The 27,237-nt window shown below is 50.1% G+C and overlaps 1 protein-coding gene across 1 annotated transcript in view; it reads left to right on the top strand.

Moving 5' to 3' along the window:
- The first annotated feature begins 1,644 nt into the window (after nucleotides 1-1,644).
- cacna1ia (calcium voltage-gated channel subunit alpha1 Ia) overlaps nucleotides 1,645-27,237 on the top strand; it is a 184,674-nt gene continuing 159,081 nt past the window's right edge. Inside the window, exons 1-3 of the mRNA XM_055662956.1 lie at nucleotides 1,645-1,755; nucleotides 5,649-5,782; nucleotides 19,611-19,708. Coding sequence (XP_055518931.1) covers nucleotides 1,663-1,755; nucleotides 5,649-5,782; nucleotides 19,611-19,708 — 325 coding nt within the window. The 5' untranslated portion in view covers nucleotides 1,645-1,662. The remainder of the gene's footprint in view (nucleotides 1,756-5,648; nucleotides 5,783-19,610; nucleotides 19,709-27,237) is intronic.

Genomic DNA, 27,237 nt, shown 5'->3' with positions numbered 1-27,237 from the left:
ATCCCTCAGGCCCGGAGCCATGCCAGTAAGTCTCATACCAGACAACATCACCTCTGACTGTGCCCTGTAACAATGTTATTTTCACTCTTGCCGTCGACATTAGCCAGTCGGCGAAACTCCTTCAGCTGCTTTCAAGATGTATTCTCATTAAGGCTGATGTCGCCGGCACATAATGATTTCAGCAAGTTAATGAGATAATTTACATACATCACCACCTCTTGTATTTCTTTGTTTTGGGTCAATTTGATTCCTTTTTAATCTATTTTATTATTACTCAGTTTTATGAGTTTTCTGTTTTTGCTCGTGGTTTTGCTCCGCTCTTCCTCCTCTTGTTTTCCCTTCCTTGCATATTTTGCCCCCCCCCCCCGCCCCCTCCCTGAATTCTGACATAGTCTTAAAGGGGAAGCTGTCTCCTAAAGACATATGTATGTGAAGGAACTGCAGATGCTGCTTTAAACCAAAGATAGACACATGATGCAGGAGTAACTCAGCGGGACAGGCAGCGTCTGTGGAGATGAGACAGATATTTTTAAGACGACTTTTCCTTTAAAGTCAGGGGTTATGGTGAGAAGGCAGGAGAATGGGGTTAGGAGGGAGAGATAGATCAGCTATGATTAAATTGGCAGAGTAGACTAGATGGGCCGAATGGCCTAATTCTGCCCCTAGAAATGATAAACTTCAGTGGGAAACAATGTTTCAGTTTAGCCTAGATAGACTCAAAGATGGGAGTAACTCAGCGGGTCAGGCAGCAACTCTGGCGAAAATGGATGGGTGACGTTTTGCGTCGAGACCCTTCTTCAGAATGGGAGTAGAGGTAGTGGAAGACTGAGGTGTGGGGAGAATAGGAGGTAGGAAAAGGCCAGAGCAAATTGGGGCCGGCAACAGATGACCAAGGAAGGGTGGAGCCCACAATGGTCCATTGTTGGCTGTGGAAGAGGTGACAATGAATGGCCTAATTCTGCTCCTCTTACTCACGCCCGTAAGAGATGACCGTGTGCGGACGTGGCCTCAAAGGACGGCAAGCCGAGGCACAGAAGTCGAAGCCAGGTAGCCGAATGGAAACTAAGCCGAAACGCCAACGAACCGAAAGGGCGGGACGCAGAAAAGCCAACTAACAGAAAGGCTGCGTTGCCTAAAAGCAAACTCACCGAATGGCCGCTCAGCCGAAACGCCACCTAACCGAATGCCGCTCTGACGAAAAGTCAAATAATGGCTTGTGTGGGGAAATGATCCCCACCCTCCCGTCTCCACCGGCCAGTGATGTGATGGACGCGGGGGTCTGGACCAATCGCTGACAAGTCCCCCCCCCCCCCCTGGAGACGTCATGTCCGTTATTTGACTTTTCGGCAGAGCGGCCATTCGGTGAGTTTGTTTTTAGGCGATGCAGTCTTTCTGTTAGTTGGCTTTTAGGCGTCCCGTCCTTTCGGTTCGTTGGCGTTTCGGTCTGGTATGCTTTCGGTTATTTGGCGTTTCGTCTTTGTATCAATGCGGCTATTTGGCTCCGGCTTCTTTGCTTCGACGCCACGTTGTCCGGGTACCAAAGATGACACCTTTAGCGGTTGAACGGTTGAACGGTTTGCGAGGAGCTTTTGTCGGCGCGGCAGACTGAGCCTTGTGTCTTGTCCTTAACCCCACGTCCTCACCTGGTTCGAGCACGTCAGCATGATGATCATTCTGCTCAACTGCGTAACACTGGGGATGTACCAGCCCTGCCAAGACGTCGACTGCTCCAGCGACAGGTGCAAGATACTACAGGTAAGGATGCTTCAACCTCGCTCCCACACTTAAAGACAATAGACAATAGGTGCAGGAGTAGGCCATTCGGCCCTTCGAGCCAGCACTGCCATTCAATGTGATGATGGCTGATCATCCCCAATCAGTACCCCGTTCCTGCCTTCTCCCCATATCCCCTGACTCCGCTATCTTTAAGAGCTCTATCTAGCTCTCTCTTGAAAGCATCCGGACAACCTGCCTCCACCATCCTCTGAGGCAGAGAATCCCACAGAAATGCACATTATTGATTAAACATGTGAATTAAATTAAATACCAGAGCAGAAGGAGGCTACAGATTTTTGATTATTGAGTGGAGTTACTACTCGTGGATAAAAACTGTTTTTATGTCTGGCTGTGTTTGCCATGACAGTCCGGAGTCGCCTTCCAGAGGGAAGTGATTCAAAGAGTTTGTGGCCAGTGTGAGAGGGGTCAGAGATGATCTTGCCCGCTCGCTTCCTGGCCCTTGCAGTGTACAGTTCATCAATGGAGGGAAGGTTGCAGCCAATAGCCTTCTCAGCTGATGGCCCTTCGACACCATTCCCTCCTGCCCGCGTTTTCCCCCACAAACTCCATAACTCTCCCCAATCCCCGTGCATGGACAAACATCTTGCAAATGATTGGTGAGGAAAATCCCAGCGTTGCCGCCAATGACGCAGGTCATCAGTAACAATTTGGCACCAAGTTTCTGACCACTGCCTCCATCGCTGTTCCGTTGCCCAGTCAGTTATTCTTTTGCATCTCCCTGCCAACTGGCTGGATATGAAGCAGATTGCTAGCACCCTTTGGATGAATGTGATCCAACAGCAGTATGTGCGCCCCAGCTAGGCTCGTACAATGCACAAACCTGCTCATTGAATAAGTTTGAAGTTTGAATAAACTTATTGGACAGGTATTCACATACAAGGAATTTGCCTTGGTGCTCCGCCCGCAAGTGTCAACATGGTACACAGTGACAGTGTTGTTCCCTGTTGAATATTCCAAACTGGTATCTCTGTATCCTCCGTAAACAACCACCCTACGTAAACAACCACCCTACGTTGCAACTAAGAACTAGAACTGTCTGCCTTTTTACCCCCAAATTCCCTGGCCTTTAATGTCCCCATTTTAAAATCCACACCCACATTTTCCAATCCCTCTAACGATCGCCCCACGATGGGGCAGCGGGTGCTGTCTGAATGGAGTTTGCATGTTGCCCCCTTGACAATAGACAATAGGTGCAGGATTAGGCCAGTAACCCGTCTCTGGCCCTGTGAGGCAGCAACTCTACCCGCTGCGCCACCCTGCCGCCCCTGTCTGTGAGGAGTTTGCACGTTCTCCCCGTGACCTGGGCTAGTGCTAGTGTACCGGGGAGATCGCTGGTCGGCGCAGACACGGTGGGCCTGGAACACATTGCCAGGGATGGTGGTGGAGGCAAATATGACAGAGGCACTCAGAAATGCCAGGAATAGAGGGACATGGATCATGTACAGGCTGATGAGATCAGTTTAACTTGGCATCATGTTCGGTACAAACATTGTGGGCCGAAGGGCCTTTCCCTCTGCTGTTAAAGGGCCTGTCCCACTTTCCGGAGTTATTCACACATTCTCCCAAACCTGCAGAATGTTCGTTACGAGTCCGTAGGAGGCCGTGGATATACCGTAGCGGCTCGTTATGCCAGCCGTCGGTACTTTTGTTACTCGGGGACATTTTTTATCAGGCAGGAAAAAAACAGCACCTCTGAAGATCTCTCTCTCTATGACTCACTCTGTCTCTCTCTATCTCTGTCTGTCCTCTCTCTCTCTCTCTCTCTCTCTCTCTCTCTCTCTCTCTCTCTCTCTCTCTCTCTCTCTCTCTCTCTCTCTCTCTCTCTCTCTCTCTCTCTCTCTTCTCTCTCTCTCACTCTCTCTCTCTCTCTCTCTCTCTCACTCTGTGTGTGTGTGTGTGTCTGTCTGTGTGTGTGTCTCCTCTCTCCCCTCTCCTCCTCTCTCTCCCCCTCCTATCCCCCCTGTCTATCTCTGTCTCTGTCTGCCTGTCTGTCTCTGTCTCTTCTCTCTGTCTCTCTCTCTGCCTCTCTCTCTCTCTCTCTGTCTCTCTCTCCCTCTCTCTCTCTCTCTCTCTCTCTCTCTCTCTCTCTCTCTCTCTCTCTCTCTCTCTCTCTCTCTCTCTCTCCCTCTCTTTCTCTCTCTCTCCCTTTCTCTCTCTCTCTCTCTCTCTCTCTCTCTCACTCTGTGTGTGTGTGTGTGTTTCTCTCCCTTCTCTCTCTCTTCTCTCTCTCCCTCTTCTCTCTCTCTCTTCTCTCTCTCTCTCTCATTCTCTCACCTCCCCCCCCTCGTTCCCCCTCTCCCTCTCCCCCTCCTCTCTCTCCTGCGCTCTCACTCTTCTCTGACTCTCCCCCCCCCCCCTCTCCTCCTCCCTCTCTCCTCCCTCTCTCCTCTCCTGTCTGTCTCTCCTTCCCCCCTTCCTCTCGCTCTCCTCTCTGGATCGCTGTGTGTCTATTTTTCGATCCCCTCCTCCCTTCTGAAAAGACTGTCCCTCCTGCTGAGTCTACTCCAGCACTGTGTGTGTAGGTGTCCACATTCCTGCCCCAGCTGGTGCGATCAAACTCAAGATGCTGGAGGTTTATTGGAGTAGACATTCTTGTATTGAGGTCGTGAATGGGCAATGGGGGCAGATCTCAGACAACAGGGAATCAACCTGTATTTCTAATCGTGAACAGTCAAAAAATGGTGGAGTAGCCCAGCGGGACAAGAAGGGTCTCGACTTGAAACATCACCCAGTCCCTTTCCCCTGTCCCGCTGAGCTACTCCAGCAATTTGTGCCTATAGAAACATAGAAAATAGGCCATTCGGCCCTTCGAGCACATTCATTGCGATCATGGCTGATCGGCCCCAATCAATAACCCGTGCCTGCCTTCTCCCCATATCCCTTGACTCCACTCCCCCCTAGAGCTCTATCTAACTCTCTCTTAATCCATCCAGTGATTTGGCCTCCACTGCCCTCTGTGGCAGGGAATTCCACAAATTCACAACTCTCTGGGTGAAAACGTTTTTTCTCACCTCAGTCTTAAATTGCCTCCCCTTTATTCTAAGACTGTGGCCCCTGGTTCTGGATTCACCCAACATTGGGAACATTTTTCCTGCATCTAGCTTGTCCAGTCCTTTTATTATTGTATATGTTTCTATAAGATCTCCCCCTCATCCTTCTAAACTCCAGTGAATACAAGCCTAGTCTTTTCAATCTTTCCTCATATGACAGTCCCGCCATCCCAGGGATCAATCTCGTGAACCTACGCTGCACGGCCTCAATCACAAGGATGTCCTTCCTCAAATTAGGAGACCAAAACTGTACACAATCCTCCAGATGTGGTCTCACCAGAGCCCTACACAACTGCAGAAGAACCTCTCTACACCTATACTGAAATCCTCTTGTTATGAAGTCCTATCTTTGGTAATGACCCAGCATCTGCAGATTCTGTCCTGATATATTCAAGAGAGAATTAGATATGGCCGTGCAGGCAGGAACTGCAGATGCTGGTCTATTCCGAAGATAGACACAAAAAGCTGGGACAGGCAGCATCTCTGGAGAGAAGGAATGGGTGACGTTTCGGGCCGAGACCCTTCTTCAGACTGATTAGATTTAGCTGTTAGGGCTAATGGAATCAAGGGATATGGGGAGAAAGCAGGAACGGAGTGATCAGCCATGACCATATTGAATGGTAGTGCTGGATCGAAGGGCCGAATGGCCTATTCCTGCACCTATTGTCTATGTTTCTGTGCAGTTCCTTCCTACACATGGTTATTTCTAGTCATTCAACCAGGAGGTAGTTGGACAAGATTACATTGATCAAACGTAATGCCAGATCTGGGATCAAATGAAACCTCTCTTCCCCTTTGCAGGCCTTTGATGACTTCATTTTCATTTTCTTCGCCATGGAGATGGTGGTCAAGATGGTTGCCTTGGGGATCGTCGGGAAGAGGTGTTACCTTGGCGACACGTGGAACCGCTTGGACTTCTTCATCGTCATGTCCGGGTAAGACTGAGAGAGCTGAAGGAACGTCACCTTTGAATGTGAAACACCGCCACATATAGCAGGATGAGCGGGGACCTCATTGGAACGTACAGGACAATGAAAGGCCTGGATAGAGTGGATGTGGAAAGGATGTTTCCACTGGTGGGAGAGTGTGGGACCAGAGGTCGTCACCTCAGAAATAAAGGGCGCTCTTTGAGAAAGGAGTGGGGAGGAACTTCTTTAGTCAGAGGGTGGTGAATCTGTGGAACTCATTGCCACAGAGGGCTGTGGAGGCCAAGTCAGTGGATTATTTTAAGGCAAAGATAGACAAGTCCTTGATTAGAACGGGTGTCAAGGGTTTTGGGGATAAGGCAGGAAAATGGGATTAGGAGACAGAGATCGGCCATGATTGAATGGTGGAGGAGACGCGATGGGCCGAATGGTCTAATTCTACTTCTATAACTTGTGAACTTGTGACTGTAGATTTATATTAATGTGACCATGACACTTGAGCGTATAAACTGATTCGATCCAGTTTGGTTTCTGAACATCCTCTTCGTCCTCCCCCCCCCCGGCCCCTCTTGCCCTCTTGCTGTCTCTTCCCATCTTCCCCTAGTCTTGTTTACCTCTCTTGTGAGACTTGTTGTCCTCTCTCTCTCCCCTCCTCTCCCGCTACTCTCCCCCCCTCTCTCCTCTCCTCTCTCCTGCCCCCCTTCCCCCTCTCTCCCTCTCTCTCTCTCTCTCTCCTTCTCTCCCTTCTCCTTCTCTCCCCCTCCCCATTCCTCTCCTCTCCCCTCCTCTCTCTCTGCTCTTCCCGTCTCTCTCCCTTTCCCCTCTCTTTCTCCTCTTCCCCTTTCCTCCTCCTCCCTCCTCCTCCTCTCCTCTACTCTCTCCCACCTTCTCCCTACCCTCTCCCTCTCCCCCCCCCTTCCTCTATTCTCCTCTCCTCCCCCGCTCCTCTCTTCTCCTCCCTTCTCTTTCTTCTCTTCTCTCTCCTTCTCTCTCCTCCCTTCTCCTCTCCTCTCCTCCTTTTCTCTTCTCTTCCCTCTCCTCTCCTTTCTTTCGACCTCTCCCCTCCTCTTCTCTCTCTTCTCTTCCTCCCCCCTCTCTTTCTCCTCTAAATCCTCTTCCCCTCCTCTCTTTTCTCCCCCTCTTCTCTCCTCCTCCTCCCTTCCTCCCCTCCCTCCTTTCTCTCTCCCATCTTTTCTTCCCCCTCCTCCTCCTCTCTTCTCCGCTCTCTCTCTTCCCCTCTAACTCCTCTCCTCCCCCTCTCCTCCCCCCCTCCTCTCCTCCTCCCCTGTCTTCCCTCTCTCTCCCCTCCTTCTCTCTCTTCTCCTCTCCTGCTCCTCCCTATCCCTTCTCTCTCTCTCTCTCCTTTCTCTCCTCTCCTCTCCTCTCCCTCTCTCTCTCTTCCTTCTCTCCTCCTCTCCTCCTCTCCCCTCTCCTCTCCCCCCTCTCTTCTTCTCTCTTCTCTCCTCTCTCTCCTCTCTCCCCCTCACCTCTCTTTCTCCTTCCCCTCTCTCTCTCCTTCTCCTCTCCTCTCTCCTCCTCTCACCTCCTCTCTCCCCTCCTTCTCTCCCTCTCCTCATCCTCTCCTCTCTCTTCCTCCCTCCTCCCCCCCCTCTCTCTCTCTCCTCTCTTTCTCTTCCTCCCCCTCTCTCTCCCTCTCTCTTCTCACCTCTCTCATTCGATCTCTCTTTCCCTCTCTCCCCCTCTCTCTCTTCTTCTCTCTCGACCCTCTCTCTCTTCTCTCTCTCTTCCTCTCCTCCCCCCTTCCCCTCCCTCCTCTCCTCCCGCCCCTTTATCTCCCTCTCCTCTCTCTCCTCCCCCTCTCTCTCTGACTCCCTCTCCTTTCCCCCCTCTCCTCCCTCCTCCTCCTCTCCTTCGCCCATTCCCCCCCTCTCTCTCCTCCCTTCTCCCCTCCTGCCCCCCCCCCTCCCGCCCTCCTCTCCTCCCTTCTCTCCTCTCCTCTCTCCCTCGTTCTCTCTCTCTCTCTCTCTCCCTCTCTCTCTCTCTCTCTCTCTCTCTCTCTCTCTCTCTCTCTCTCTCTCTCTCTCTCTCTCTCTCTCTCTCTCTCTCTCTCTCTCTCTCTCTCTCTCTCTCTCTCTCTCCCTCTCTCTCCCTCTCTCTCCTCCTGCTCCCTCTCTCCTCTCTACCCTCCCTCCCTTCCGCTCCCTCCTCTCCGCTCTCCTCGCTCCACTCTCCGCTCTCTCTCTCCCTCTTCTCCCTCTCCCCTCCTCCTCTTCTCTCCTTCCCTCGTCCCTCTCTCTTTCCCCTTTCCCTCCTCTCTCTCCCCTCCTCACTCCCCCTCTCATCGCCTCCCTCTCTCCTCTCCTCCTCCCTCCCTCTCTCTCTCCCTCCCCTCCCCTCTCCTCCTCCTCTTCTCTCCCCCTTCTCCTTCTCTCCCCTCCTCTCTCTCTTCTCTCTCGTCCCCCCTCTCTCTCTCCCCCATCTCTCTCGCTCTCTCCCTCTCTCTCCCTCTCTCTCCCCTCTCTCTCCCCTCTCCTCTCCTTTTCCTCTCTCTCCTCCCCTCTCTCTCTCCCCTTCCCTCATACTCCCTCCTTCTCCCACTCCTCTCTCGTCCTCTCACCCCTCTCTCTCTCTCCTCTCCCCGTGTGTTTCTCCCCCTGTTTGTGTGTTGCCTCTCTATGTGTCCCCCCTCTCCTCTCTCTCCCCTGAGTCAATGGTGTCTCACTGTAACTCCTGTCTCTCTCCCCACTCTCTCGTCTTCTCCCTTGCTCTCCTTCGTGTCCTGGCATCCGACACCGACACACTCACTTACTCCGACACACTCACCCAGACACACACACTCACCCACTCACGCTGCCACGGCGCATCACAGTCCACGAAGAGAGCCCACTGTTCTAAAATAAGAAGCAGGAGCCCCAGTGTTGCTCTGCAAACTCTCGCAAAGAGCAGAGCAATAAAGATGAGAGAAGCTTTTATTTTTAGCTGTTTTTGTCTGAGGAATACAATGTCAAACAGAGCTCGTTCTGTTCTTTTTTTTAAAAACAGTGAAACAGAAATAGTTTGGTGTGAGCCCAGGCTGGTCGGGCAGCATCTGCGGAGAGCTCAGGTTTGGGGGTCAGAGGTGAAGGTTGTCATGGAAACCTTGCGGCCTGTTGGCCGTTACGGGGCCTGTTCTGTTTTTACTTCAGATTTCCAACACCCGCCAATGTTCTGATTTTAATTCACACGGAACTCTTCCACCGTCATCTGGTGAGTCTGTGGATCTCATCGCCACAGACGGCTGTGGAGGCCAAGTCAGTGGATATTTTTGAGGCAGGGATAGATAGATTCTTGATTAGTACGGTACGGGTGACAATAGGTGCAGGAGTAGGCCAGCACCACCATTCAATATGATCATGGCTGATCATCCCCAATCAGTACCCCGTTCCTGCCTTCTCCCCATATCCCCTGACTCCGCTATCCTTAAGAGCCCTATCTAGCTCTCTCTTGAAAGTATACAGAGAACCAGCCTCCACCGCCCTCTGAGGCAGAGAATTCCACAGACTCACCACTCTCTGTTAGAAAAAGTGTTTCCTCGTTTCCGTTCTAAATGGCTTACCCCTTATTCTTAAACTGTGTGGCCCCTGGTTCTGGGCTCCCCCAACATCGAGAACATGTTTCCTGCCTCTAGCGTGTCCAAACCCTTAACAGTCTTATATGTTTCAATAAGATCCCCTCTCATCCTTTTAAATTCCAGAGTGTACAAGCCCAGCTGCTCCATTCTCTCAGCATATGACAGTCCCGCCATCCCGGGAATTAACCTTGTAAACCTACGCTGCACTCCCTCGATAGCAAGAATGTCCTTCCTCAAATTAGGGGACCAAAACTGCACACAATACTCCAGGTGTGGTCTCACTAGGGCTCGGTACAACTGCAGAACGACCTCTTTGCTCCTCTTGTTATAAAGAGGTTACGGGGAGAAGGCAGGAGAATGGGGTTGAGAAAGAAAGATAGATCAGCCATGATTGAATGGCGGAGTAGACTTGATGGGCTGAATGGCCTAATTCTGCTCCTATCACTTATAAAATTATGTGCACTTCAGTGGAAGACACTTTCAGTTTTGCGTGGATAGACACACAGAGTGCTGGAGTAACTCAGCGGGACAGGCTGCAACAAAAGGATTTGTGATGATCTTCCGACTGGAAGAAGGCAGAAGAGGGATGGGGGAATATCTAAAGGTAGGGAAAGGGCCAGAACAAATCAGGGCCGGCAACAGATGAACGAGGAAGGGTAGAGCCCACAATGGTCCATTGTTGGCTAGGGAAGAGGGGATTATGAAGGGATACAGGGATGCGAAGTGGAACTAGTAGGATGACTCAGGTGGGGGAGGGAATGCTGGAGTTATTTGAAATTAAATAAATCAATCTTCATACTGCAAGGTCAAGAGAGAGGGCTTTTAAAGATAGCGGAGTCAGGGGGTATGGGGAGAAGGTAGGAGCGGGGAACTGATTGGGGATGATGAGCCATGATCACAGTGAATGGCGGTGCTGGCTTGAAGGGCCGAATGGCCTACTCCTGCACCTATTGTCTATTGGTCATTAAGGGACAGAAGTTTAGGGGTAATATGAGGGGGAACTTCTTTACTCAGAGAGTGGTAGCGGTGTGGAATGAGCTTCCAGTGGAAGTGGTGGAGGCAGGTTCATTGGTATCATTTAAAAATAAATTGGATAGGCATATGGATGAGAAGGGAATGGAGGGTTATGGTATGAGTGCAGGCAGGTGGGACTAAGGGGAAAAAAAACATTTGTTCGGCACGGACTTGTAGGGCCGAGATGGCCTGTTTCCGTGCTGTAATTGTTATATGGTTATATGGTCAGGTCAGGGCTGAACCCGGGCTCTGGCGCTGTGAGGCAGCAATTCTACCGCTGTACCACCGTGCCGTCCACCATCTCCTACATATTGTCACAAAGGCTGAAGTGTTGTTGAGGAGGGAAAGAAGTTCCTTTTCTAGAGCTCTCATCAAACTCGAGATGTTCTTGAGTGTCTCTGAAGCACCTGTTGAAGTTCAGCCACTGTTAGAGTGTAGGAATTGCAGCTGTTACTGTTTAGGCAGCAAGCCTCCACAAGTGGAACTGTCTTGGTGACAAAAGCATAGCTTACTTTAGTTTAGTTTAGAGATACAGCGCGGAAACAGGTCCGTCGACCCACCCCGTTCCTGCCATTTCCCCATATCCCTTGATTCTGTTAGCCTTAAGAGCTAAATCTAACTCTCTCTTGAAAACATTAGTGAATCGGCCTCCACTGCCCTCTGTGGCAGAGAATTCCACAGATTCACAACTCTCTGGGTGTAAAGGTTCTTCCTCATCTCAGTCCCAAATGGCCCAACCCTGAATCTTAAACTGTGTGACCCCTGGTTCTGGACTCCGCCAACATCGGGAACATTTTGCCTGCATCTGGCCTGTCCAATCCCTGAAGGATTTTATATGTGTCTATAAGATCGCCTCTCATCCTTCCAAATTCCAGTGAATGTATTAGCCCAGTCGATCCATTCTGCAACTCTCATGGGAGAGAGGAGGAGAACTTCAAAGTAGGCACACCGTGAAGGGCCTGTCCCACTTAGGCGAGTTTTTGGGCGACTACAGGCGACTGCCGCAAAATTTTCAACATGTTGAAAATTTTTGGGCGACAGTGGCTGCAATTTTTGCTGTTGTAGGTTGACGTAGGTGAATAAAGATAACGCATCCTTATCCGGTAGGCGGCGCGACTCTCGTCAGCAGCGGCCTCTACAGCCCGTCCGCGTTTTTATTATTTTTTGTCTATGTTTCTATGTAGTTTTTGTTATTTTTTGTTGGGGTATGTGTGTGTGGGGGGGTGGGAGGGAGGGGGCAACTTTTAAATCTCTCCCTGCACGGGAGACCCGACCTTTTCTTTGTCGGGTCTCCGTTGTCGTTGGGGCTGCAACGAGGAGCGGCCTCCAACAGGAAAGACCGGGGACTCTGGTGCCGACGACTCACCGTCACCGTCGCGGAGCTGGCCGAGTCCGGAGCGGGTGGAGCGGTGGTGGAGCGCTGCTGCTGCTGCTGCTGCTGCGGCCCGACCTCCGGAGATTCGGAGGCTGCAACTGCGGGTCTGGCGGACGGCGGCACCGGGAGCCCGCGGGTCCCTGGGGGGAGACCGCTTTTCAGGGCTCTCGCAACGGCGACTTCTCCCGCCCGAGTTGCGGGGTCGAAGAGCTCCTGGAGCGGGGCCTTACAGCACCGCCCCGCGCGGCTTGGAATGGCCGCGGGACTCTGCGAGCGCACGCCAGGGGCTCTAACACCAAGACCCGGTGTGCGACCTCGCACCACCCGGCGTGGCTTTAATGGCCGCGGGACAATCGCCATCGCCAGCCGGGGGCTTTGACCTTGACTCTGACATCGGGGGGGGGGGGGGGGGGGAGAGTGCAGTGGAGAGATAAGTTTATTTGGCCTTCCATCACAGCGATGTGATGGATGTTTATGTAAATTATGTTGTGTCTGGGGTCTATTTGTTTGTAATGTATGGCTGCAGAAACGGCATTTCGTTTGGACCTCAAGGGGTCCAAATGACAAATAAATTGAATCTTGAATTCCATTAAATCTAGTCCCTGGCAGTCGCCTAAAGAGTCACCTATGTGGGACAGGCCCATGAGGAGATTTTGCAGACAAAACATGTAGGGGAGGAACTGCAGAAGCTGGTTGTCACCGAACAAAGCCACACAAAGCTGGAGCAACTCAGCGGGCCAGGCGGCGCCTCCAGGAGACGAGGAATCGGTGACGTTTCGGGTCGAGACCCTTTTCTTCGCTGTTCTTCTGGAAGCAGGAAGTGACCCTGGAACAGATTGATTGCAGCCTTCGTCCCCGGCAGGCAGGCGCATGAAATGTTGCTGAGACTTTGCACGGAATCGCTGCTGAGGGAAGACTCTAATGAGGCACAGTCACCCGGCCCTAATTAATTCCTTCATCCGCCAGCCATTTGTCGCAAAGGTCTGCAGAGTCCAAGTTAACAACTTGCCCTGCTACACAGCATTATGCAGATTGAGGCCGCAAGGAATGGTTGAAGTCGGGACTAGAGATGGTCCCCTTGCAGTGAGGCGATTTGTAGTTTGTCTGCGTTAGCTCCAGCTCCAGCTCCATTCGTCTATTTCCAAATAACAAGGGTCACAATGGCGCAGCGGTAGAGTTGCTGCCACGCAGCGCTCGCAGTGTCAGAGACCCAGGTTCGATCCTGACTACGGGTGCTTGTCTGTACGGAGTTTGCATGTTCTCCCCGAGACCTGCGTGGGTTTTCGCTGAGAACCTCACTCCAAAGACGTGCAGGTTTGTAGGCTAATTGGCCTGGTATAAATGTGAAAAATGTCCCTAGTGTGTGCAGGATAGTGTTACTGTGCGGGGATCGCTGGTCGGTGCGGACTCGATGGGCCGAAGGGCCTGTTTCCGTGCTGTATCTGTAAACTTAAACAAGAGAGAGAGAGGGAGACATGGACTACTAGCCAGCAATTAACCACAATATCTCAGGTTACACAAAAAAGCTGGAGAAACTCAGCGGGTGCAGCAGCATCTATGGAGCGAAGGAAATAGGCAACGTTTCGGGCCGAAACCCTTGGGTTTCGGCCCGAAACGTTGCCTATTTCCTTCGCTCCATAGATGCTGCTGCACCCGCTGAGTTTCTCCAGCTTTTTTGTGTAACCTTCGATTCTCCAGCATCTGCAGTTCCCTCTTAACACACAATATCTCTCTCTCCCCCCCCCCTCTCTCTCTCCCTTCCTCTCTCTCTCCCTTCCCCACTCTCTTTCTCTCTTTCTCTCTCACTCTCTCTCTCGTTTAAGTTTAGAGATACAGCAGGGAAACAGGCCCTTCGGCCCACCGGGTCCGCGATCACCCACCAGCGATCCCCGCACACTAACACCACTCTACACGCACTCGGGAACAACCTTTACACTTATACAATTTATACCGAAGCCAATTAACCTACAAACCTGCACGTTCCCGTCTTTGGAGAGCGGGAGGAAACCGGAGCCCCCGGAAAAAAAAAAAACCCACGCGGGTCACGGGGAGAACGTCCAAACTCCGCACCCGTAGTCAGGATGGAACCCGGGTCTCTGGCGCTGTCAGCGCTGTAAGGCAGCAACTCTACCGCTGTGCTCAAAGGTTTCACTCCTCGACTCGATGCAACAGTACCTCCCAATGACCTGACTGGATCAACGTTGGAGATATATGTCTAATCACATCACTCTTTGATGTTCTCCTGTATATCGCTTGAAGGGCTTAAGAGATTTACACGAAGTTCTGATATTATCAGCTATTATTCAAGCATCCTATTTTCAAATGTCAGATTTGCTTAGTGGCGCTAACACACAAGCTCGATCATGTTTTTTAAACCTGCTCCGTAAGGCCCGAATCATAATATTGTTTTTTCCTCACTCATCTGCATCTAAAGTCTAGACCAGTCTCCCCTCCAGATTTAACACGAGTTTAGAAGGACGAGGGGGGGACCTCATCGAATCTTGCCGAATGATTAAAAGCCTGGGTAGAGTGAATGTAGTGAGGATGTTTCCACTAGTGGTAGAGGCCAGGATCAGACAGCACAGCCTCAGAATATAAGGACGTTATTTTAGGAAGGAGATGAGGAGGAATTTATTTAGTCAGAGGGATTGAATCTGTGGAATTCTTTGCCACAGAAGTCAATGGACATTTTTAAGGCAGAGATAGATAGGCTCTTGAAAGGTAGATACAAAATGCTGGAGAAACTCAGCGGGTGAGGCAGCATCTATGAAGAGAAGGGGTAGTCTCAACCCGAAGCGTTGCCTATTCTTTCTCTCCATAGATGCTGCCTCGCCCGCTGAGTTTCTCTGGCATTTTGTACCTACCTTCGATTTTACCAGCATCTGCAGTTCTTTCTAAAACATAGATGGACTCTTGATTAGTACGTGTGTCAGGGGTTATGGGGAGAAGGCAGGAGAATGGGGTTAGGAGGGAGAGATAGATCAGCTATGATTGAATGGCGGAGCAGACTTGATGGGCCGAATGGAAGAATTCTGCAGAGAGTCCTAACTCACTCTGCAAAGATGGTGAAGATTCAGAATTTAATGGAGCAGTACAACACAGAAAGAGGCCCTTCTGAGGCCCACAATATCTGTGGCAGTGCATGAAGGGCCGATGCCTGAGCACCTAAACTATTTTCATCTGCCTGCATGGGCCGAATGATCCACATCCAACCATTCCCCCTGCCCACAATATCTGTGCCGATCTGCCTCGCTACAAGCCATGTTAATGCCCACTCTCGTCTCTGCCTCGCTACAACCAGGTAAACGCCACTCTCGTCTCAGCGCCACCACCACCACGCCTGGTCACCCTGTGTGTAAAACAAAACTTTCCCCACTCATCGTCTTTAGCCTTTGCCCCTATCCCCGTAAAGCTGTGCCCTCTGGTCGCACAGCACGGAAACAGGCCCTTCGGCCCAACTAGCCCGTGCCGACCTTGCCGCATTTGGCCCGTATCCCTCCAAACGGCACAGTGGTGGCGCAGCGGTAGAGTTGCTGCCTTACAGCGCTGACAGCGCCAGAGACCCGGGTTCAATCCCGACTGCAGGCGCTCTCTGTACGGAGTTTGTACGTTCTCCCTGTGACCTGCGTGGGTTTTCTCCGAGATCTTCTGTTTCCTCCCGCACCCCAAAGGCGTACAGGTTTGTAAGTCGATTAGGTTGGTGTATGTGTAAAAATTCCCTAGTGGGTGTAGGATAGTGTCAATGTGCGGGGATCGCTGGTCGGCGCGGACCCGGTGGGCCTGTTTCCGCGCTGTTTCTCGCAACTAAAGGGCCTGTCCCACTTGCCGATTTTTTTCGGCGACTGCCGGCGTCATATCAGTGACGCCAAAAGATTTTGAACATTTCAAAATCCGACGAAATCCGACGGAAAAAATGTTGCGGCACGTGAAAAAACAGCGCGCTTCAATACGTCATCACGCCGCGCCAACACCGCATCACGCTGCGCATTTGTCGGTGACCTGATTGTCGGTCAGTCAATGATGCCGGCAGTCGCTGTAAAAATCACCAAGTGAGACAGGCCCTTAAACTTGTCCTTTCTCGTCTTTGACATTTTCACCCAGGAAAAAAAACTCCTGATTGTCTGTCCTAAGCTAAATCACATGTTGGGTCTTTGTGCGTTGGTCACTCAGCCAGTCAATAACTTGCCTTGGGATGTGCTCTTTCATGCTTCAGTAAAAACCTGACTGTATGATTTCCCCTTTGTCGAACGCTGGCATCCCTGTTGTGTTTCATTTCCCTGGGGCCTCCTGGTCAATTCTCACTGATCTCGGCTGCGCCCATTTGACCCGGAACAATGTCATAAAATCTGTTTCGCAAAGTGCAGAAATAGAAATGAACGAAATTTTTGGGGCACGTCGGGCGGAACTGTGGCACTGCAGTAGAGTCGCTCCTGTATCCGCCTATCTCTTCTGAAGAAAGAACCCGAAACATCATCCATCCATGTTCTCCAGAGATGCTGCCTGACCTGCTGAGTTACTCCAGCATTTTGTGTGTTTTGGTTAGTGAGCCTGCATCTGCAGTTGCTTGGCTCCACTGATCACTTGCCTGGCTTTGTCCTGCCCCCACCTCTCTTCCAGCTTTCTCCTTCTCCTCTCCGAATGGAATTGGGCTGAAGAGATTTTAGTTTAGTTTAGCCACACCAGGGACAATTTACATTTATACCAAGCCAATGCCACACAAAGGGTGATACAGTGGCACAGCGGTAGAGTCGCTGCCTTTTGATGCCCCTGTCCCACTTAGGAAACCTGAACGGAAACCTCTGGAGACTTTGCGCCCCACCCTAGTTTCCACGCGGTTCCCGGAGGTTGCAGGTGGTTGCCGGAGGTTGCAGGTAGTGGAAGCAGGTAGGGAGACTGACAAAAACCTCCGGGAACCGGATGGAAACCTTGAGCGGGGCGCAAAGTCTCCAGAGGTTTCCGTTCAGGTTTCCTAAGTGGGACAGGGGCATTTACAGCGCTTGCAGCACCGGAGACCCGGGTTCGATCCCAACCACGGGTGCTTGTCCGTACGGAGTTTGTAGTTTCTCCCCGTGACCTGCGTGGGTTTTCTCCGAGATCTTCGGTTTCCTCCCACACTCCAAAGACGTGCAGGTACGTAGGTAAAACTGGCTTGGTAAATGAGGCGCAAAAAAATGTCTCTAGTATGTGTCGGATAGAGTTAGCGTGCAGGGATCGCTGGCATGTTTCCGCGCTGTATCTCGAAACTAAACTCAACTGAAAATTAACCTGCAAACCTGCACGCCTTTGGAGAGTGGGAGGAAACCGAAGATCTCGGAGAAAACCCTCGTGGGTCGTGGGGAGAAGGATTGTTCGGGAAAGGTTTCTTCACTGCCACAGATTGCTTCCACTCTGTAAATCTGCTGCTCAAGAGCAACATTTACAGAGGATTCAAAAATACTGCTTAGCCATCCCACAGCATAAGCTTCCCTTCTGTGAAGTAATCACATCACTGGAGTTTATTTGATCAACGGCATTGGCTTCAAGCTTGCAACTGAGGATATGTGGCTATCTTCACTAACATTTAATGCATTTGGCGTGTTTTGAATTGACATATGTAGGATGGATAGCTTCCATTACATCTGTATCAACAGACTGCATCTGTCTTACCCACTCTCTTTGGATGCTGCCTTGTAGCTGTTGGTTTTGTATCACTCATGGAGTCATAGAGAGATACAGTGTGGAAACAGGCCCTTCAGCCCAACTTGCCCACACCGGCCAACATGTCCCAGCTACACTAGTCCCACCCGCCCACGTTTGGCCCATATCCCTCCAAACCTGTCCTATCCATGTACCTGTCTAATTATGTCTTAAACGTTGGAATAGTCCCAGCCTCAACTACCTCCTCTGACCACTCACTCCATACACCCACCACCCTCTGTGTGAAAAGGTTGCCCCTCAGATTCCTATTAAACCTTTTCCCCCTTCACCTTAAACCTATGTCCTCTGGTCCTCGATGCCCCTACGCTGGGTATGATACTATGTGCATCTACCCGATCTATTCCCCTCACGATTTTATACACCTCCATAATATAACCCCTCATCCTCCACTCTCCATGCAATAGAGTCCCAGCCTACTCAACCTCTCCCAACAGCTCCGACCCTCCAGTCCTGGCGACAATGTTCTCAGTACCTTATACACCGATGATCAAGGTGCCTTGTCTTGCACGGATTTCTTTAGTATTTTTTAATGTAATCTCCACAGATAACCATATAACCATATAACAATTACGACACGGAAACAGGCCATCTCGACGCTTCTAGTCCGTGCCGAACACATATTCTCCCCTAGTCCCATATACCTGCGCTCAGACCATAACCTTCCATTCCCTTCCCGTCCATATAACTATCCAATTTATTTTTAAATGATAAAAACGAACCTGCCTCCACCACCTTCACTGGAAGCTCATTCCACACAGCTACCACTCTCTGAGTAAAGAAGTTCCCCCTCATGTTACCCCTAAACTTCAGTCCCTTAATTCTCAAGTCATGTCCCCTTGTTTGAATCTTCCCCACTCTCATTGGGAAAAGCTTTTCCACGTCAACTCTGTAACACAACTCTATAACACAAGGCCCGTTGTGATATTTGGTGCGCATAAGAAAATTTGACTGAGTTGATTCATCAAACAAATTTGCCACTGAAAGGCCAATACAGAGGAACAGTGATATATTCACGGACGGTGTTACCTAAAGGGCCTGTCCCACGAGCATGCGACTCCATGCGGCAAGCGCGACCTAACCTGATCGCTTGAGCCGTACGGCCTCGCGGGGCCGGTCCCACTTCGATCGCCGGAGCTGAATGGAGTTGTGCGGAGCTGGTCCCGACATCGAGCGGGGCTCTGAAAAACTGACCGTGTTCAAAAATTCCGCACGGCAACGGCCTGCCGGCCCGCAGCTGCATTGGGGCCGTACGCAGCGCCTCGACGGGCGTGCGCAGCGTCTCAACTCCGTACGTCACGCGCGAACTTCCCGCGGACTTCGCTCGAATTTCACGTCACTCACTCGACTTCCGCGCGGCCCCCGCTTCCAGTTTGGTCGCGCTTGCCGCATGCAGGTCGCATGCTCGTGGGACAGGCCCTTAAGGCGTGAAAACAGGACAAAGGGAATGGAGAACAAGGAAAATGTAGAGTAGTTCGTTGTTAGTTGGGAGAAGGTAAACAGAGATAAAATGTAGTCAGAGGCAGTGAGACTGGTGGGAGAACTGGGAAGGAGGAGGGATGGAGAAAGAGGGAAAGCAAGGGCTACTTGAAGTTGGAGAAGTCAATATCTGTGTTGCTGGGGTGTAAGCTGCCCAGGTGAAATATGCGGGTGCTGTTCCTCCAAGTCAGTGTTCAGCATCTTTGGATGGAAGGAAGGGATGACGTTCAAGATTCGAGAGAGTTTATTGTCATGTGTCCCAGATAGGACAATTAAATTCTTGCTTTGCTTCAGCACACAGAACATAGTCGGCATGAATACAGAACAGATCAACGTGTCCATATACCATTGTATAAATATATATACACATCAATAAATAAAACAGATAAAGTGCATTGGGCTAGTAATGTTCAGAGTTTTGTTTGAGTTGAGTTTAATAGCCTGATGGCTGTGGGGAAGCAGCTATTCCTGAACCTGGACGTTGCAGTCTTCAGGCTCCTGTACCCTCTACCTGAAGGTAGCGGGGAGATGAGTGTGTGGCCAGGATGGTGTTGATCACCACACGAGGTAGATGTTTCGGGTTGCGGTTCTGAAGAAGGGTTTCGACCCGAAACATCAGCCATAGTAATGCTAGCGTCTGTTTTCCCAGGCAGGGCCGTGAGTTGGTGTTGGTTTGACTTTGTGTCTTGTTCTCTCTTTGGCAGGATGGTGGAGTACTCGCTGGACCTACAGAACGTCAGCCTCTCTGCGATCCGCACCGTCCGTGTTCTCCGCCCGCTGAAAGCCATCAACCGAGTACCCAGTAATTCTCACTCGCTTCTCCCGCGCACTGACTTAACTGAATTAACCGGTCAGGGGCCAGCAACAGCGTAGAGAAGATTCACAAGGATGGGCTGGAATTTAGAACGATGAGAGGGGATCTTATAGAAACATATGCAATTCTTAAGGGATTGGAAAGGCTAGATGCAGGAACAATGTTGGGGGTGTCCAGAACCAGGGGTCACACAGTTTAAGAATAAGGGGGAGGCCATTTAGGACTGAGATGAGGAAGAACCTTTCCACCCAGAGAGTTGTGAATCTGTGGAATTCTCTGCCACTGAAGGCAGTGGAGGCCAATTCACTGGATGTTTTCAAGAGAGAGTTAGCTCTTAGGGTTAACGGAATCAAGGGATATGGAGGGAAAGCAGGAACGGGTTACTGATTTTAGAGGATTAGCCTATTGAATGGCAGAGCTGGCTCGAGGGGCCAAATGGCCTACTCCTGCACCTATTTTCGATCTTTCTATGTCTATGTTTCTATGTCGCCAGGACTTGATCTTGCAGTTGTATAAGACGTTGGTGAGACTGCATTGACAATACTGTGTTCAGTTCTGGGCACCATGTTATAGGAAAGATATTGTCAAGCTTGAAATAGCTCAGAAAAGATTTACGAGGATGTTGCCAGGACTAGAGGGCATGAGCTATAGGGAGAGGTTGAGTAGGCTGGGTCTCTATTCCGTGGAGTGCAGGAGAATGAGGTGTATAAAATCATGAGAGGAATAGATCGGGTAGATCTTTTGCCCAGAGTAGAGGAATCGAGGACCAGAGGACACAGGTTCAAGGTGAAGGGGAAAAGATTTAATAGGAATCCGAGGGGTAACTTTTTCACGCAAAGAGTGGTGGGCGCACGGAACAAGCTGCCTGCGGAGGTAGTTGAGGCTGGGACTATCGCAACGTTTAAGAAACAGTTAGAGGGGTACATGGATAGGACAGGTTTGGAGGGATATGGACCAAAGGCAGGCAAGTGGGACTAGTGTCGCTGGGACATTGTTGGCCAGTGTGGGCGAGTTGGGCTGAAGGGCCTGTTTCCGCACTCTATCACTCTATTGACTCTCCGACTAAGATAGGTGACGGTTTGGGTCCCTTTTTCAGATGTGATAGGTGGATGCAGGTGTGATTGTCGGATGGCTGGTCAAAGGCCAGAGATGAACAGACAGACGGTTGTTAGATAAGGAGACAAGGAGAGAAGGCGTGAAGTGGGTTAATGGGACAATCTAAATGTTTCTTTGTTATGTGTTGCTAAAACCTGGCTGCGGGACCTGCTGAGTTTACATTAGCTCTATTTTTTATCGCAGTTTACTTGGTGGGCTAAATAATAATAATAATAATAATAATCTTTATTTATATAGCACTTTTCAACAAAACCAGTATTTGAACCAAAGTGCTTTACAGAGATTGATTAAATTAATTGAACAGATCAAATGTCAATATATCCATACAAAACAAAAAAGAGAAAAAAGAAAAAAGACACAGAACAGTACACTATAGAAATCAACATGAAACGTCCCCCCACAGCAGAATTCACTGTGAGGGAAGGCACTAAAAATATCCAGTTCTCCCCCTCATAGTCTAAAGGGTCTGTTTCCGTGCTGTTTCTTTCAATTGAATCCCATTCCTATCCTGTCGTTGGTGGAATTAGACCAGGGCTTGATATATTTGCACGGTTAGGGTTAGGGTTCACCGTGTCTGAAGAAGGGTCTCGACCCGAATTGTCACCCATTCCGTCTCTCCAGGGATGCTGCCTGACCCGCCTGTAGCAATTGGCGATTTTTTTTCGCCGACTGCCGGCATCATTGACCGACATATCAGGTCACCGAAATAGTTGCAGCGTATTGAGGCGCAGTGTTTTTTTCAAGTGTCGCCACATTTTTTTATCGCCGCTGGATTTCGAAATGGTCAAAATATTTTGGCGACACTGATATGACGAGAAAAATTGGCAACTGGGACAGGCCCTTAACTCCTCCAGCTTTTTGTGCCTACCTTCGGTTTCAACCAGCATCTGCAGTTCCTTCCACCACATCCAAACCCAGGTTAGAAACATAGAAACATAGAAAATAGGTGCAGGAGTAGAGGCCATTCGGCCCTTCGAGCCTGCACCGCCATTCAATATGATCATGGCTGATCATCCAACTCGGCATCCCATCCCCGCCTTCTCTCCATACCCCCTGATCCCTTTAGCCACAAGGGCCACATCTAACTCCCTCTTAAATATAGCCAATGAACTGGCCTCAACTACCCTCTGTGGCAGAGAATTCCACAGATTCACCACTTTGTGTAAAAAATGATTTTCTCATCTCGGTCCTAAAAGACTTCCCTCTTATCCTTAAGCTGTGACCCCTTGTTCTGGACTTCCCCAACATCGGGAATAATTTTCCTGCATCTAGCTTGTCCAACCCCTTAAGAATTTTGTAAGTTTCTATAAGATCCCCCCTCAATCTTCTAAATTCTAGCGCGTACAAGCCGAGTCTATCCAGTCTTTCTTCATATGAAAGTCCTGCCATCCCAGGAATCAGTCTGGTGAACCTTCTCTGTACTCCCTCTATGGCAAGAATGTCTTTCCTCAGATTAGGAGACCAAAACTGTATGCAATACTCCAGGTGTGGTCTCACCAAGACCCTGTACAACTGCAGTAGAACCTCAGGTACACAAAAAAGCTGGAGAAACTCAGCGGGTGCAGCAGCATCTATGGAGCGAAGGAAATAGGCAACGTTTCGGGCCGAAACCCTTCTTCAGTAGAACCTCCCTGCTCTTATACTCAAATCCTTTTGCTATGAATGCTAACATACCATTTGCTGAGAGGTGCTTGCTGAACCTCTCCGCTCTGGTGCTTTGGGAACCTCAGGCATCAACAGGGAGAGGTGCCCGATGCCTGTGTCGAAAGATGAATTAATTCAGGTTTGCCAGCCTGCCAAACAAAAAACGATAGGTCAGAGTTATTTTGGATCTCGCGATTGATACTGTCGGCACTTAGCTTGGCTGGGCAATTGTTGTAAAGGTCAGAGATATCGGATTCAGGCCAGCCTTCCGCTCTGACTCACTTACACTGGCGACCTTACACTAGGCTAGTTCCACACCAGACCCCTGGGTGAAGTGTACAACAGACGCCTCCTGACTTTAGAGATATGGGATGAGGAAACGCCACCCGGTCCTTCTCTCCACAGATGCTGCCCGTCCTGCAGAGTTACTCCAGCTTTTAGTGTCTTTCTATTGTATGGTACAGTTCTTTATTTGTCACATAGAGTGATACAGTGTGGAAACAGGCCCAACTTGCCCACACCGGCCAACATGCCCCAGCTACACTAGTCCCACCTGCCTGTGTTTGGTCCATATCTCTCCAAACCTGTGCTCTCCATGTGCCTGTCTAACTGTTTCTTAAACGATGGATTAGTCCCAGCCTCAACTACCTCATCTGGCAGGTTACACAAAAAAGCTGGAGAAACTCAGCGGGTGCAGCAGCATTAGATGCTGCTGCACCCGCTGAGTTTCTCCAGCTTTTTTGTGTAACCTTCGATTCTCCAGCATCTGCAGTTCCTTCTTAAATACCTCATCTGGCAGCTTGTTCCATACACCCACCACCCTTTGAGTGAAAAAGTTACCCCTCGGATTCCTATTCAATCTTTTCCCCTTCACAAACCTATGTCCTCTGGTCCTCGATTCCCCTTCTCTGGGCAAGAGACTGTGCATCTACCTGATCTATTCCTCTCATGATTTTAGGCGGGGTACAGTGAAATTAATAGGCAATAGGTGCAGGAGTAGGCCATTCGACCCTTCGAGCCAGCACCGCCATTCAATGTGATCATGGCTGATCATCCCCAATCAGTACTCCGTTCCTGCCTTCTCCTCATATCCCCTGACTCTGTTATTTTTAAGAGTCCTATCCAGCTCTTTCTTGAAAGCATCCAGAGAACCGGCCTCCACCACCCTCTGAGGCAGAGAATTCCACAGACTCGCCACTCTCTGTGAGAAGAAGTGTTTCCTCGTCTCCGTTCCAAATGGCTTACCCCTTATTCTTAAACTGTGTAAGAAGGAACTGCAGAGTTTATATGGTTATATGGTTATAAGGCAGGAATGGGGTACTGATTGGGGATGATCAGCCATGATCACATTGAATGGCGGTGCTGGCTCGAAGGGCCGAATAGCCTACTCCTGCACCTATTGCCTATTGTCTATTGTTTAGTCTAGTTTAGTTTTAGAGATACAGCGCGGATACAGGCACGTCGGCCCACCGAGTCCGCGCCGACCAGCGATCCCCGCATATTAACACTCCCCTACACACACACACACATACACTAGGGACAATATTTACACTAGGCCAATTAACCTACAAACCTGCGCATCTTTGGAGTGTGGGAGGAAACTGACGATCTTGGAGAAAACCCACACGGGTCATGGGGAGAACGTACAAAGTCCGTACAGATGAGTACCCCTGGTCAGGATCGAACCCAGGACCCTGGTGCTGTGAGGTTGTCACTCTACCGCTGCGCCACCCATTTCAAATGATTTTTTTCTCTTTTTTCTTTTTCTGGTCTGATGACAAGGGGAGCAAGACGTTCATGTTTTCCCCAGCTATGGCTGTTACCAATCCATCAGCGAACAATTGCAGATTTTAAAAGTTTTGATCATTTCTAGGTGGGGGGAAATCTCCCCACTTCCTTCAACTCTGGCTAAAACGTGACTAGCTACAGCCGGGTAGAGTTTACAGATAACCTAATGGACGCAGCGGGTAGAGCTACAGCCTCACAGCGCCAGAGACTCGGGTTCGATCCCGACCTCGGATGCTGCCTGTGTGTAGTTTGCACGCCCTCCCTGTAACCGCGTGGGTTTTTTCTCCGGGTGCTCCGGTTTCCGCCCACACTCCAAAATCATATAGATTTGTAGGTTGTGTGGGAAGGACCTGCAGATGCGGGTTCACCCCCAAATTGTGTAGGCACAAATAGCTGGAGTAACTCAGCGGCCAGGCAGCATCTCTGGGGAAAGGAATAGGTGACGTTTTGGGTTGGAACCTTTCTTCAGATTTTTTTTTATTCAGCTTGTAAGTCAAATGGCTTCGGTAAAATTGTAAATTGTCCTAAGTGTGTAGGATAGTGCTAGTGCACGGGGTAGGATTCGATGGGTCAAAGGGCCTGTTTCTGCACTGTGCTCTAAAGCCTAAAGTAAAGACTGAGCTTAAGTGGACTAACTCCAGTGGTAAAAGGTATCTTTTTGTTGCAGAGCGAGATGCTCACTAATTTTGCAACTAATTTAATGGGGTTTTTTTTTGAAGTGCGACATAGCAATTTGCATATAGACAAGACTTATGTTCCAAGTGCTATTTTTACACTGATATGGATGTACATGTCATTTAATATCAGTGGCTTGGGCAAACAATATTCATTTTCTTTTGAAGTGATTATTAGGTGGTTTTTAAAACGGGCGTGATTGTGCTCATCAACCCGATCGAAAAGCGTCTGCGTGTAGCAACATGTCCAATGTGGATTGGTTTCCACCGAAGGCAGGCACAAAAATGCTGGAGTAACTCAGCGGATCAGGCAGCGTCTCTGGAGAGGAGGAATGGGTGGCGTTTCGGTTTCGAGACCCTTCTTCAGACTGATCTTCATGTCACAGTCTGCCCTCTCCTCATTCTCATCCACTTCACCTCCCAGTACTTTTCCACCGGTCCCTCCTTCTCCTCACCTGCCACTCCCCTCTCATCAGCCCAACTCTCCTCACCTGTTGCACTCAGTTGCCTCTGATCACCAATTAACCCGGTATAGACTCTCCTCACCATTCGCACAGTGCCAGATTGCTCTCAGCATTCATGCAAGACTCTCCAGCGATTTCCCGACTGCCTACACGGATTCGAACCTGCCTGCCCCTGACCATTCCGTCCTTTCGTCTGTCCCTTGCTGGTTTGTTTGCATCGTGTGTTGGATCTCCTGCTCTCCCGACTACGTCTCCTGCCTGCCCCTCTTCGGAACCCTTGCTCAATCCTGAGCCTCTGTGTGAGTGTGGTGTACCCATTCCTGTGTTACTACTCTGTGCTGCTATTGGGTCCAAGCTATACCCGTTACACTTCAGGGGAGAGGGAGCCACAGAGATAAGGAAGTGCAAGAGATCGAAAGAGATGAGGTTCAAGGAAAATGTAGAGTAGACCGTTGCTAGCTGGGAGAAGTTGACAACGAAGCTTACAGAGATAAAATGTAAACAGGGGGCCAGTAATCAGACTGGTCAGAGATAGACAGAAATACTGGAGAAACTCAGCGGGTGAGGCAGCATCTATGGAGCGAAGGAAATAGGTAATGTTTCGGGCCGAATCCCTTCTTCAGACTAGAAACGTTGCCTGTTTCCTTTGCTCCATAGATGCTGCCTCACCCACTGAGTTTCTCCAGCATTTTTGTCTACCTTCGATTTTCCAGCATCTGCAGATCCTTCTTAAACAGACTGGTCAGAGAACTGGGGAGGGGGAGGGAGGGAGAGGGAAAGCAAGAAATTCCATATTCATACCGCTGGGACGTTACCTACCCAAACAAAATATGAGGTGCTGTTGGGACAGGCAGCATCTCTAGATGGAAGGAATGGGTGACTTTCCGAGTCTGGAAAACGTTTTCACCCAGAGAGCCGTGAATGTGTGGAATTCTCTGCCACAGATGGCAGCGGAGGCCAATTCAATGGACGCATTCACGAGAGAGTTAGATAGAGCTCTTAGGGCTAATGGAATCAAGGGATATTGGGGGGGAAAAAGCAGGAACGGGGTACTGATTTGGGATGATCAGCCATGTCAAGTCAAGTCAAGTTTATTTGTCACATACACATACGAGATGTGCAGTGAAATGAAAGTGGCAATGCTCGCGGACAATGATCATATTGAATGGCGGTGCTGGCTTGAAGGGCCGAATGGCCTACCCCTGCACCTATTTTCTACATTTCTTTGTTCCTCCAATTTGCGCTGGGCGCGATCAAACCCTGGTCCCTGGCGCTGTAAGGCTGCAATTCTACCGCTGCGCCACCGTGCCGTATGGCGGGTCCTCAATTTACTCTATGTACCAGAGTGTCAATTTAGTATGGTGTCAAAATGAGTGCAGCTGAGAGCTTAGGAGATCAGTGAGAACTGTCAGGGATGCACCAAAGAAATCTACCGCTGTGCCACCGCGCCGGTCTCTGCCGCCCAATAACATTACGATGGTTTTCCATCTGTTGTACTCCCCTGCCAGAACCCTACATTCTTTGATCCCATCCTGGCCTCCCACCTCCACCCCATCCCCCTTGCTACTTTCCCCCCTCTCCCCACTTCCACCTTCCCAGCGTCACATTCCACAACGATTTAAACCTGTCTCACACCTGCTGTTCTTATCTCTGGCCTTTTGTCCCAACCATCCACCTGTCACCCCTCGCCTGTGTCGACCTAATCCCTGCCACACTCCAGCCAATACATAATAATAATACATACTTTATTAATCCCCATTTTCAGGGGAAATTCAGATGTCCTTGCAGCACATTAATAAAAATACAACATAACATTAAAGAAGAAGTTTAA

Source organism: Leucoraja erinacea, chromosome 37 (assembly GCF_028641065.1).
Source record: "Leucoraja erinacea ecotype New England chromosome 37, Leri_hhj_1, whole genome shotgun sequence".
In the NCBI taxonomy this organism is placed as follows: Eukaryota; Metazoa; Chordata; class Chondrichthyes; order Rajiformes; family Rajidae; genus Leucoraja; species Leucoraja erinaceus.
Note: the sequence above shows the minus strand (reverse complement) of the source record. Positions and strands in the feature narration are given on the sequence as shown.